Source organism: Canis lupus, chromosome 1, assembly GCF_048164855.1.
Source record: "Canis lupus baileyi chromosome 1, mCanLup2.hap1, whole genome shotgun sequence".
NCBI classification, from domain to species: Eukaryota; Metazoa; Chordata; class Mammalia; order Carnivora; family Canidae; genus Canis; species Canis lupus.
In genome coordinates, this window is record NC_132838.1 from 99,531,576 (window position 1) to 99,544,872 (window position 13,297).

At 61.1% G+C, this 13,297-nt stretch overlaps 1 protein-coding gene across 10 annotated transcripts in view; it reads right to left on the bottom strand.

The window, feature by feature from the left end:
* Window positions 1-13,297, bottom strand: part of WNK2 (WNK lysine deficient protein kinase 2) — a 100,518-nt gene that overhangs the window by 66,999 nt on the left and 20,222 nt on the right. For all 10 annotated transcript variants that reach the window (XM_072842312.1, XM_072842297.1, XM_072842305.1 and 7 more), the window contains exons 2-6: window positions 8,498-8,670; window positions 8,093-8,313; window positions 5,079-5,236; window positions 2,873-2,961; window positions 1,305-1,524 (exon numbers count right to left, since the gene is read on the bottom strand). In XM_072842312.1, the coding sequence (XP_072698413.1) occupies window positions 1,305-1,524; window positions 2,873-2,961; window positions 5,079-5,236; window positions 8,093-8,313; window positions 8,498-8,670 (861 nt within the window). The remainder of the gene's footprint in view (window positions 1-1,304; window positions 1,525-2,872; window positions 2,962-5,078; window positions 5,237-8,092; window positions 8,314-8,497; window positions 8,671-13,297) is intronic.

A 13,297-nucleotide genomic window follows, 5' to 3' on the forward strand; every position in this document is an offset into this window, starting at 1 on the left:
AGGAGGGCTGGCACAGACATGTGGACCCTGGGAAGGGTTCCAGTCCGTCTCCGGGGTCCTCACAAGAGGTTGCCTCTAGGTCAAAGCCAGCCCAGGACCCCAGAGCACCTGCCCTGCTCTCAGCCCCCCACGCCCTTCATCTGGCCCTGTACCGGGAGCCACCTGCTGGGAGGTGGTTTTAGGTGATGACACTGGGGCTGGGATCGTGCTGGTGCCACCCTGACTTTGCAAGAAGCAGGTGTGACCAGTGAAAGCTGTTGCCCAGGACGGGGCGGCCGGAGGCACTGAGCCCTAGAACGCTGCAGCCCGTGGGCTCCTCGGATCAGCGCTCCACCCAGAGATGACCCAGGAGAGGCCTGGGTTCTGCTACAGAAGCCCCGAGAGTGGGAGGGCCCCGTCCCGAGGTAGGACCTGGCGTCTGCCGTGGCTGGGCAGTGAGGGACAGGGAAGCTACGATACACCCACAGGGAAGGCCCAACCAGCAGGGACCCGACAGGAGCGCTGTCCCGTCTCTGGGCCCAGGGATGTGACCGGCAGCTGGGAAGGTGGGGTGGTCCTGGCCAGGGCTCCGGCCACAGTGGATGCCACAGCACTTGTGCAGGAGCCCAAAGGGGCACAGGCCACTGTCCAAGGCCAGCAGGGGCCCAACCATGCAGCCCCATTCAGTCAGCACTGCCCTGACGCAGCCCCACATCAAGATCCCAGGACCCTCACCTGCCGCAGTCCCAGGTGCCCTCTGCCCTCCACACCGAGCCCGGCCCACCACCCGCACCTTCTGTGGTACAGCTGGCCCATTTCCTCATCTGAGGAAGGGCTCGAGGATGGCGTGGACTCCGTCCAGCCTCTGGGGCCGGGTGCCTGTAAGGAACCAGGTTTCCAAGGCGAGCTACAGTCAGTAAGAGGAGGCAGCCTCTCCGGCAGCGAGCATGCCAACTTTTACTTGTGCTCACTTTCTACCGCAAAAATCAGCACCTTGCTGACATCCAGCTCTCTCCTTCCACCCCCGCTCCTGGACACGGTGCCTCAGCAGCCAAGTGAGAGGTCAGAGCAAAGGCTCAGTCACCCACATCCTGGGTCCCCCACGGCCGCTCCATGGGAGCCCTCACCACAGTGCCGGCGTCCGTGCAGCGGGGCCACCTGCGCTGTCCTTCCCAGGCCCATGTGATCCCCGAGTGGCATACGCCCGCTCACCGTGGGGCCGCACCCTGTTCAGTCCTCCCTGGAATCTGGTGACCACACCTCCGCAGGCACACCCCCACACCCACCGTCCCCACCACCCCATCCACGAGCGAGCGCCCCGTTACCATCTCCTGCGCCACACCATCAGGCGTCTCCTTCTCCAGGTCAAAGGTGAACTCGATGGCCCCATTATCCTTGGGCTTCCCCTTCAGCTTCTTGGGGTCCTCTACCCAGAGCCGCAGGGCAATGGTAGATTTCCTGCCGTGGTCCTCCTCTGCCAGCTCCACCCTCACGCCTGTGTCCTCCGCAAAGAAGGCGTGGCTGAGCAGGTCCTTGATCTCGTACCTGAGGAGGGCCAGCCGACAGGGGAGGTGGGGGTGAGGGCATGCCTGCTGGCAGGGCCCCAGACACCGTGCCTGGCTCCTTCTAGGAAGCTCCCCAACTACACCCTTGAGCTCTGTCCTCAAGGACCACATGCAGCAGTTTGCTCCCCGGGATGCAGGCCTGCAGAGGCACCACCGAGCTCCCGGGGCCGCAGGGGAGGCGGCACCCCCCCTCCCACTGCTCAGCATCAGGCCGTGGGGGTCCTGGCTCCCAGACACGGGGGCCTTCCAGGGGCTCCTCGGGCTGGGGCATGGCAGGGGGGCACAGCTGCTGGGTGTTGTCATGGAAACCATTCCCCAGCCCCAGACAAGCCTTTGGTTCCCCATCCGGCCGGCCATCCATCGTGGTCCTGGACTCCTCCTGAAGTCCCATCTGTCAGCCCTGCCCTAACTACGGGTGGCGTCTATAGCCCAGGGCCACGGAGCACACAGGAAAGGGGGGCCCTGAGCCCTGGGGAGAGCAGAGGTCACAGCCCCTGCCAGTCCTGCGGGGTCTGTGCAGAGGGTTCTCTAGCTCCACATGGCTTTCTGTACTTCTCTGAGGGGAAATACAGCTCAGGGTTTCTTAGTTACTTTCTCTAAAAGAATAAAATACGATAACCTGCAGGGGGCAGGAGAGTGCCCGAGGATGAGAACAGGGTGCCTGCGTGAGATGATAGTGGCCTGATGGTGGCCTGATGGAGGCTGAGGACAGGGACAGAGTGGCCATATGCTGGGTGCTCAGGGTGGGGAGGGCAAAGGAAGGTGGGGGGAAGAGAGGGGAGGGGGAAGGGAGGAGGAGAGAGGGAGGGGGAGGGGCTGGCAGGGGAGGAGGAAGGCAGGAGGAGGGAGGGAGAGGGGAGGAGGGGGAAGGCCAGAGGGAGGGAGGGGGAGGGGGAGAAAGAGAAGGGGGAAGAGGAAGGGAGAGAAGGGGGAGGAGGAAGAGAGGTGAGAGGAGAAAGGGCGGGGGAGGAATGGAGGAGAGGGAAGGGCAGCGTTTTGGAGGGCCAGCTGAGGAGGCTGGTTGGCTGGGGCAGCCCCAGGGTCTGACCTGAGGTGGGCTCTGGTGTAGGGATCCACAGCCTGGAGGTGACGGGGGGGGGGGGGGGGGGGGGGGGGGGCGGGGGGGCAGGCTGAGGGCTTGGGGGTGCCCCTGCTCCAGGCCAGGTAGGTGAGAAGCAGCCAGCAGAGTGGGGAGGCCCCAAGGTGGCCCCCAAGCAGGGGCCTAGACTCCAAGCAGTAGAGCCGAGATCTGGCCTGAAGCAGCAGCCTGTCTCCAGCATGTGGGCCGTGGTGGGGATGTCACCCAGGCCTAGCACCCCACGACTCACCTTTCCTCCTTGTTCTTGCAGATGCACTCCCCAATAATCTCCTTGATCTCAGGATCATGCACCTTCTCAAAACTAGCAGGCTTGATACCCTGTAAGATCAGACAAGCAGTGTCCCATCAGGGCCTTGTTTCCTGCCCGGCGGGCACTAACCTGACAGGGGGAAGGCAGAAGAGGCACGAGCTGGCTGGGGACCCAGGTCCTCCGGAATCCCCAGGAGGGGCTGTTGGGAGCAGTGGGGCCTGGGGAGGAGCCTGGCCTGGCCCTCAGTGGACAAGAGCACTTATACACAGTGCAGCCACGACAGGCAGGACAGCGGCCTTGCTCACCATGCCCTCCCTCGAGGGTGCCCAGGGCGTGGTGTGGTCACTGCGTTGGCCCTGCTGTGGCCTCGGGCAGGGCTGACTTCCAAGGCCTGGTGGCTGCAGGTCCAAGCCACGGAGTTCTGCAGCCAGGCGGCCTTCAGAAGCACCCACACTGACCACAGACACAGCAGGTGCCTGTGGGATGGCACAGCTCAGCTGGCGACAGCCATGGCGTGGGGGAGCAGGAACTGGTGCAGCCCAGCAGGCAAAGGGGCCTGCGGGAGGAGCTGGGACTGAGCTGCATGGCACAGGGCTGCAGGCAGGGACCACTGATTTTTAACCATTTTAAACTCACTGAGGGCCTGACCCATCAGGTCTTCCAATAAGACTCTGATGTAAAGCATAGGACATGTATGCTCCCCCACAGGGTGAGAGGTCAGGAGCGGCCTCCAGCCCAGGGGCGGCCACAGGAGTTCAGGACCTCCAGTGGCTCCTGCTACCCAGGCGGGGCCCGTTGCACCCTTGGCCCCCTGGCCCCTGGCTCATAACCGATGGGGGTTGTGTTGCGCAGCAGAGTCTGCAGCAATAGACAGGGATGTTGGGCTCCAGGCACAGCCAAGGGGTTCCCCTTGGAGATGCAAAGCCCTGGCCTTTCCTGAAGCCACCAGGAAAGGAGGTTGAAGGGGCCTGGGTCCCTGCGGGAGGCAGGTGGTGTGGCCAACTACCACCACAATTACTGTGCCCACTCGCACCTCTGAAGGCCTGGGGCCCCCCAAGCAGGTGAGGAACAGGTGCTGTTTCCAAGGGGCTCCTGTCCCCAGGCTCAGAGGCAAGGAGCCGGGCAGCTGGCAGCAGGGACACAGAATCCCTGAGAGCCCTGGAGTCAGGGGCGGCAGCTGGACCAGTGGGCCCACAGGGCATGACCACAAACCACACCAAGGATCCGGGAACACGCCTGCCCTCTGCGTTCCTCAGGGAGCAGGACCCAAGCTGACCTGGGCCCACTCAGGAGCCCTGGCCTGAGCTCCATTTCCCGGGGCTGACGGGGGAGCCATGGTGGCTGAGGAGCACCCCAAGGGAACCCATCCTGTCTCCCCAGCCCAGCGGACGGACCACAGCCCCGTGCATGCCCGCATGCAGAGCAGGATTGGTGGGCTGCTCCCCTGCACCCCTCCAAGGCCCGGGAAGGAGGCCCAAACCTCCTCGGTGACCCCTCCCCATGGAGGACCACTGCCCACAGCTGTCAAGCCCGTCCTGTCCAGCCAGCATCACGGGGAGGGGGCCGCACACCTACCTATGCATCTTTGACAAGGGCCACCAGCCAAAGCCCTGTCCCCCCACCTTCCACCCTGAGCAGCAGGGAGGCCTTCAAACAAGCAACTAAGATTGGAGGAGAGAAACAAGCTACACCTGCGCTACACCTGCGGGGAATGCAGGGGGAGGGCGGGGCAAGGGCAGGTGCCCCAGGGCGCCAAGGACCATGCTCCTCCTCATACATCTGCAAAAGTGAGGGGGCACCAGGCAGGGGCAAGGCAGCCTGGACTCAGGGACCATGGGGCCTGGTGCCCAGAAAAGTCAGCCTCACCAGGTAGAACAGCCATGGAGGGAGGACGGGGAGATGTGTTTGCAGAGCCGAAGCTACCCGATTACCGGCTGGCCTGGGGACACACCAGGACACAGGAAACCAGTGGCCCAGGGGTGGCCAGAGAAGGGGCTCTTCGGGCAGGCAGTGGGGGTGCCTCCCAGAGAAACCCCAACAGTCTGCAAGGACCCCTGCACCCACACCACCACTGCAACCACTGCACTGAGTTAGGCAGCCTCAGTTTCCCCTGTGACAGCATCCTTTCCCTGCTCCCACAAAGCGTTTCACAAAGAGCGGCCCTTTGAGTGGCCAGGGGACTCACACAGGTGACCTTCCGGTAGATCTGGGCGGCGTTCTGGCACTCTGAGTAGGGGTACTCCGAGGTGGCCATCTCCAGCATGCACATTCCGAAGGCATAGACGTCCACGGACTCATCGTAATGCTCCTCGTACATCTCGGGTGCCATGAATTCAGGTGTACCTGTGCCCGGGAGCAGCAGATGCAGGGTCAGTGGTCAGGGCCAGGGTCAGGGTCAGAGCTAAGGTCAGGGTCAGGGCCAGGGTCAGCATCGAGCTAGGGTAAGGGTCAGGGTTAGGGTCAGAGTCAGGGCTAGGATAGGGTCAGGGCTAGAGTCAGGGTCAGTCCTGGAACCTGAGGTTCACACAAGAGTGCTCTGCACCCTGGGGGTCCTACACACACACCCAGACCCTCCTGATCCCGGGTCAGATCCGCTCACATCATTAGGAGCCCCCACAGCTCGGAACCCGGTACGCCCCAAGGCATCTGTGCGCCCCACACCGGGGGTGTCAACCACAGAGCAGCACACGTCTCCTGGCCTTGGGCTGGACAACCACTACAGACAAAAAACCATGGTCCCCACAGAGCTACCAAATTGCAAAATCCTAGGAGGGCCCCAGATGTACCCAGAGGCACACGAGGGCGCATGTTGGGCAGCAGAGACAAGGTGCCCGCTCAGTGCTCAGGTGCCCAAACACGGGCTGTTTCAAAACATTGCTTACTCTGCATTTTTCAACAGATTGAATAAAACCAAGCGTTCGGTTGTTAGTGCACAATGACCTCGTCGCCACACAGCGGCAAGCACAGACCCAGGATGACGGGGAGGCAGGGCAGGCAGGGGGTTCCCGCTGATTCCACCTTTAGTTTCTCTGGTCTTGGCTTTTTTTTTTTTTTTTTAATTTTCTGTAACAAACTTTTGCTTTAAAACTCACAAAACCCTCTTATTAAAATAGGTCCAGCCGAACGCAAAGCAAAGGGAGATGTCGGGAACGTCATTCTCAGCAACACTGTCACGTCTCCACCTTCTGGGCTTCCTCCACCTCAAAGCCTTCAAAATCTTCCCGTTTCTTCAACAAGCAGGTGCAGAATAGCAGAGACTCCATGTGAAGGAGCACATGATGTGATGTACTGCGCTGCCTGTGGCTCTCAGGGATGCGGATGGTTACATGAGAGTCCAACTTTTTCTCCTTTACCCATAATTTCCACTTAAACCGTATCATATATTTAACAAAACAAGTTAACACTTTGGATGAGAAATGGCAAAAACAGGAATCTGTCTCTGGGTTTATGGATCTGTATGAAGAATTCTAGGGGATTCCAAACTGGAAATGACAGAAAGAAGGGAGACAGAGAACAGGAGTCCGAATGTCTCTGTCTTTTTGAGGTTCTGAACCACAGGGCCTGGCCAACGTAAGTGCGGCAAGAGCACAGTGATGCCATCAGATGAGGGCGGCTCTTGGGGACAAACCCCCCAAGGGGCACGTAACCCCTGGCTGTGTGTGCACACGGCATCGAGGGGCTGTGGCCACAGCGCTTGTGATGAGGTCATCGCCTGGGCGCTGGGGACCATCTCACCCAATCCACCCACGGGCCCTTCCCGTCAGCCGACACAGAGCCCCTGGGCCTGGGACCACAGGGCCCCCAAGAGCAAGGGGAGAGGTCCTTGGACACCTCCACCCAATGTGCAAAGTGGGCCGCATCTAAAGTACAAACCCAAATGCAGGCACAAACCCCTACAGCTGCACCCAACAGGGCGTCCAGAGCGTCAACTCTCCCTGCAGGATGCAGCACAGGGCTGGGAGCCTGACTCACAGGCGTGGGGACCCCTCCCCACACACACCTAACCAAGGGACCCTCTTGGTGCTGGCCCTTTGCTGAGGAAGGGGCCTTGCTGCCCAGTGCCCAGTGCCCGGGGAGACGTGCAAATCACCCCCTGTTCTCTGTGAGTTTGGAGCTTCTGTGGCCTCAGCAGACGAAAACTGAGGTGATCAGGGACCCCACAAAGCTGCACACCCTGTACTGGGTTTGGGGCAGACGCACCTGCTGGAGACACCAGCCTTCACATCCCCCCATTAGGCCATCCAGCTTGCACCCAGTACACTGACATTCCACCAGCCATGGGAACCCCAGGGGGCTTGGCCAAGCACCCCACACCCAAGGCCGGACCTACAAAACCTGCTCAGAAACCCAGCAGCTCAGAGGCATGCTCCCACCAGCCAGGCCCCATCCACTTCACAGACCAAGGACCAGGCCTGCATGACACCCCTGGCAGCCACCCTGCCCCAGATGTCACGTTCCAAACCCACTAACCCTGCCCGAGACATTTCCAGATCCCCAGCGGTTTCATCTGCCACAAATAGGCCAAGTTCTGTCCCCAAATGTGCTCATCAGAAGAAGCGTGCAGAACCTGAGATCAGCCTCCTGTCCTGCTTTGTCCCCACACATGGCTTCAACTGGCAAGATGGCCCCCTCCTGGCCCCTGACCCCAAGTTGCTAACCAGGACTTCTGCAGCCACACCCAGGGCGGCCCAGCCCTGCAGCACTACCTAGATGTCTCAAACCCTGTCTGCCTGCTGCCCTTCCAAGCACTCTCTCCACAAAGCCCTGGAGAGGCCCCAGCCCAATGCCCGCTGCCACCAGGACTCCAGTGCAGCCTATCCCTGCAGGGAAGCTGTGGATGGGGCCTCACCCCGAAAGGCTATGGGGGACACTTCTCAGAGCAGGACCAAACACTCGGAAAGAAGAGGCTAGCACACCAGCAGCCACAGCAAATCCCCTTGGTCCCATGCCCCATGGGCTCCTCGGGGCCCAGATCCCCAGGGACTCCTGTCTGTGGGCCTCAGGCCCTAGGGCACCGACCTCCCTGCCTGTGCCAGCCTTACTGGCCACAGAGCCTGAGTCCCTCTGTCATTGGGGCTTCCTTCCTGCTGAGCATCCACTGCCCCGAGGGCACCCACCAGCCTCAGCACCAGACCCACAGCCGGGGACCCCCCAGCAGGCCATCAGGGCTGCAGCTGGGGCCCCGGGGCAAGGGCTTACCGATCACACTCTTGGCAAAGGATGCTCTCTTGAGGGTGGCCAGGCCCAGGTCGCCAATCTTCACAGAGCCAGTGGGCCCCGTGATGAAGATGTTGTCACACTTGAGGTCCCGGTGGATGATGGGGGGCGTCCTGGTGTGCAGGAACAGCAGCCCCTTCAGAATCTGCCGGCACCAGCTGCGCAGCACCTTGGGCTTCATCACCTTGAACCGCTTCAGGTACCTGCGGGCGGGGCGCGGCTCACCAGCGGCTCCTGCAAGGAGGGCGCTTCCAAGACCGGAGGACGTGCATGTGCCACCCAGACCCCAGGCGGGGCTGCTCCTGCGAGAGGCCCTGGCGGACGGAGGCCCCGCGCCCTGGACCCGGCCCACCCCAGGGTCCGGCCAGCCGGCAGGGGCACGCTCACGTCTTCAGTGTCCCTGACGTCATCAGCTCGGTCACCAGCACGATGCACCTCTTGCCCCTGGCGCTGGACTCCCAGAAGTCATAGAAGCGCACGATGTTGGGGTGCTGCAGGCCCTTCAGCATCTCTGCCTCCTCCTTGAACCGCTGCCTCTCCAGCTTGGTGAGCTTCCGGTCCTGGAGAAACACACAGGCTGAGGCCTTCCCGGAGCCAGGGGCCCAAGCGGGGACTGCCTGCCTTCCTCATGGCTCCTGGTATGCAGGGCACAGCAGAGGGAGGGGCCTGGCGTCTGGGGTTGTAAAGGGTCTGCCCTGGCCCCTATGCTGGGTCCTCCCACTCACAACCTCCAAGTCAGCAGCGCCGTGGCCCCGGATGAGCCCCTGCACCTGGACAAACCAAAACGGTCTCTGGGAGCCTGAGACTCCTGGAGAACCCACACTGCCACACTCGCACATCCTCCCCTAAAACACCTGTAAGGCCTCCTGTCCTCAACACCCGCATTCTGGGTGCTGTCGCAAGAGACACATCGGTTCCCTTCCAATGTACATGTACACGCAACTTCGAGGACACGCGACCAGAGCAGACGAGACCCAGGAACGAGGGTCCCAGGCAGGCCAGCGGTGCCGGGGGCACAGCACACAGGCCTCTAGGGTCTGAGCTGACCAGACATTATGGCTACCTAGGACCCAGCAACACCATTGTCCCTGCTGGGAGTCCCCATGGGGCGGTGCCCACACAAGGCTATAGCCACGCCCTGCAAGGGAGGCACCAACACCCTTCACCACACAGACCCCTCCAGTACCCACCCTGCACCCTGCCCTGGGGCCACAGCCACAGCCCGCAGAGGTGGGCTCACCCCATGGAGTGCTCAGAGCCAACCACAGGGCTCCACTGTTGCCAGCCACACCCCAGGAACCGGCCATCCGCAGGCCCCAGCTCACACACCTGCACCCTCCAGCCCTGCCCCCACAGACCCTCCCTGGCCTCACAACCCCCAGCAGAGCAAAGAAACACCTGGAGAACCATCCCGTAGCTGACCCCAGAGAAAAATAATTCGGGGACAGATGCACTTCAAAAAATCTAGTTTATGTGCTCAGTGGAATGCAGGAGGCTGACACACATACGTGAAAGCAAGATTCTCATTAAAAAGGAACAGTTGAGAGGCACCAGGGTGGCTCTGCTGGTGGAGGTCCAACTCTGGGGGGGTTCAGGTCATGATCTCAGGGCCATGGGATGGAGCCCTGAGGGGCGTCTGCTGCAGGGTCTCCCTGCCCCTCCCTACTCATACTCTATGTAAGTAAATAGATAAGCATTTTTTTTAAAGTAGCAATCAAGAAAGTGCCCTGGCAAACAAAGCCTCCAGTTTTGTTTTTTTTTTAAGATTTTATTTATTTACTCATGAGAGACAGAGAGGCAGAGACACAAGTAGAGGGAGAAGCAGGCTCCCTGCAGGGAGCCCGATATGGGACTCGATCCCAGGGCCTGGGGATCACACCCTGAGCCAAAGGCAGACACTCAAGCACTGAACCACCAAGTGTCCCACGAAGGCTCCAGTTTGGAAATAAGATGAAACATCAGGTACAAATACACTAACATTTAATCCCGGCAATGACATGGAAACATACTTCACTCAGCACACGTGATGATTTACTTAAGAAAAATCAAGCCACAGACCGGAGAAATGGTTCCCAATGACACCTCTGACATGGGACTCCACCCAAACACACAGGACCCCTGCAATTCCACAACCAAACAGGGTGTCAGCAGATAAGATACAGAAATGGCCAACAAGCCATCCCGAGTGTCCAAGAAGACGTCCCTTCCAGCCCTGAGATGACACCTGATGCCCACCAGCAGGCCCAACTAAGGGGGCCACAGAACCGCAGGGGGCGCCAGGAGCAGCTGAGGCCTCTGGACGCATCAGGGGTACAAGGAGGGTTCACACCTGCCCAGGGCCCAGCCACTGCCCTCCAGGGACCCTCCAGGGACCCACCAGGGACCCTCCAGGGACCCTCCAAGGACCCACCAGGGACCCTCCAAGGACCGGGACCCACCCAAGGATCGACCACGGACCCGCCAGGGATCCACCAGGACCCACCCAGGGATCTACCCACAGACCCGCTTGGGACCCACCAGGAACCCTCAGGGACCCACCCAGGGACCTGCCCAGGGCGGCACACGGGTTCAGAGTAGCTCCACACAGAACAGCACCAAAGTCCAGAAAAATCAGAGCACCTGAGGCCAAGGATGTTCACTTCTGGGGTGGGGACTGGGGGGCAGGGGGGATGGATGGGGGGTGCAGGACCTGGAGGCAGGGGGGCAGGGGGAATAGTCTGCGTCCTCACAAAGGATGCGGGTCACATGTGTGTGCATCTCATCCACTTGGACACGTAATATCTGCATCTCATTACATGTAAATAATAGCTCGGGTTTTCAAAGGTCAAAAATTAAAGTGAAAACATCCAATAACCGAATCAGAGGAGCAGAAGTGGTAGCCGAAAGCCTGAGGTCTCAGAAGGGAGATGGCCGCCTGGTGAAGGTGTGTGTGGCGCCCAGGCCAGACCTGCCCCTGAAATACAGGCTCCCCAGCACAGAGCGGGGGATCGCAGTCCTGGAGCCCAGCCACATGGACATCAAACCACAAGGCCAACGGCTCATTCTCTCCCACGTGACAACCACAGCTTCCTTCTGGGCGCCCTGTCAGGCAGTCACTGCAAGAGGGTACCCACAAACCCAGCTCCTGCAGGGGGGGGTCGTGGCCTGGAGGGTGGGTGACAGAGGCAGGCCCTGCCTCATGGGGGGGCACGGGCGCTCCCCAGGCGCCCCCCACCCACTCTGCTTGCGAGGCCCTTCCAACCACCAACCACCCTCTGGTCCCTGATGCTGAGGAACCCCCACATCCTTTATGTGCCATCGTTCGACAGAAGTAAGAGACTTCACTGGACTTTCAAAGAAAAAGTTTGTGTCATAAACAGTAGAACCAACATGGACAGCCCCCCGCTGATGCCAAAGGGGAGAAATCAAAGGCCCTGCGGGAGCATCTAGGGCCGGGCCTGGAAGAGGAAAGTGCAGGGAGCAGGTCTCATTTATATTCTCAGCCACCTGGCTATTTTTAACTGTATGACACACCATTTGATCATTTGAAAGGTCAGCTGGCATGTCCTCAGAGTGCTGCCCAGTGCCCCTCATGGAGCTGCCCAGTCCCGGCCACGGCATGTGGCCAGCTGCTCAGTCACCCCACAGAGGGAGACCCACTGTGTGTGGGCTGAGGTCCTAATGGAGTTGCTAGGGGCCTCAAGGTCATGAAACAGGCCAGAGGGATGCCCCAAGTCAGGTGGTTCCTGCACAGCAGATAAGATACAGAAATGGCCAACAAGCCACCCCGAGTGTCCAAGAAGACTCAGCACACGTGATGATTTACTTAAGAAAAATCAGGTGGTTTTCTGCACAGGGTGGGGTCTGGGGGGTCAGCTCTCCCCACCAGACACGGATGAGCAGTCACTCAGCAGCTTCCCCCCAGCAGGTCCCCAGAGATAGTGGGGGCCAATCAGATAAGGGACAGAAACATCCTGGGAAATGTCCCTCACCCCTCTAGCAAAGGGCCAGGTGAGGCATGGACAGCCTCCCGGGACAGGTGGTCTGAGGTCAGGGGACAGCCATGGGTACCCCCACCCCCGACCTCTCCCATACCCATAGAGAGTCAGCAGCCCTAGGGGCCTGGGAAGCCATCTCCTCAGCCAAGCAGAGCTGCCCCGCGACCCCGAGCCCAGGCAGGAGAAGGCAGGATCCACACCCAGGGCCAGCAGGAAGGTGCCAACATCTGCAGAGTCCCAGGGGGACGAGCTGACTCACACCCCATCCTGCCATTTGGTTGTAAATGAGAACAAATGCTCGCCTCAAGGACCTCTGCTGAGAACCATCCCAGTCGGGGAATCAGCCCAGGGCGGGGGCTCCAGGGACAGCGGACCCAGGAAGGGGTCTCTGTGGTCCCCAGCCCCAGGGAGAGGGCCCAGCCAACCCAGGCCTGGAGGACGTGCCTAAGGCGGGAGGTGGGCCAGGGCCTGGGGCGTCCCTGAGGTGGTGACCGCACTGGAGAGCACAGGCATCCACCTCCCTCAGGCACCAGTCACAGGGCTCTGGGCCCGCAGACACCAGATCACACATGCCCAGAAACAGGGTGAGGGCACAGGTGGGCAGAGGTAAAGCCCTGAGACCTGGTGGGAAGGGTAGCACAGCTGCAACAGCACTGTGGCCGCTGGGCCCCCAAGACCACAGGCGTCCTGGGTCACGAGCAGCCACAGGACCCCCACCGCCCTCGTCACAGGGCAGACGGGCCCTGGCAGGAAACCAGCAGGAGACAAGGAGGATGAGGGGGAGTCCAGGCCTGCTCGGGGCCCCCGGCCACATGCACCAGCATCCACAGGGCACAGCACGTCCAGGGCAGGAATGCATGGGGCAAGCCTGAGCCACCTGGGGGCCCAAGCCAGCCTGTCTACCCAGCAAACCTCTCCCAGGACCTCAGGACTATCTGGACCTCAGATAGTCCCGGGCACCCAGATGGATGTGGTCAAGATGGGCCTCCTCTGCTCTCAGGCCTGAGTCAGCCCCCACAGTCCAGCTGGCCCCTTCCTGGCTGGCCACAGGGTCCCGGCTCCAAGTGGAGGCCTTGCTGGCCCGTCTCCTGCTGGAGTCCACTCTTTCCTGGAGGCAGGTGGACGGGGGATCAGGGCAGTGGGACAACGGAAACCATGAGTGGGGTCAGAACCTCGAGGTGTTCTCGGGGGAACATCTGCCCGAACCCTG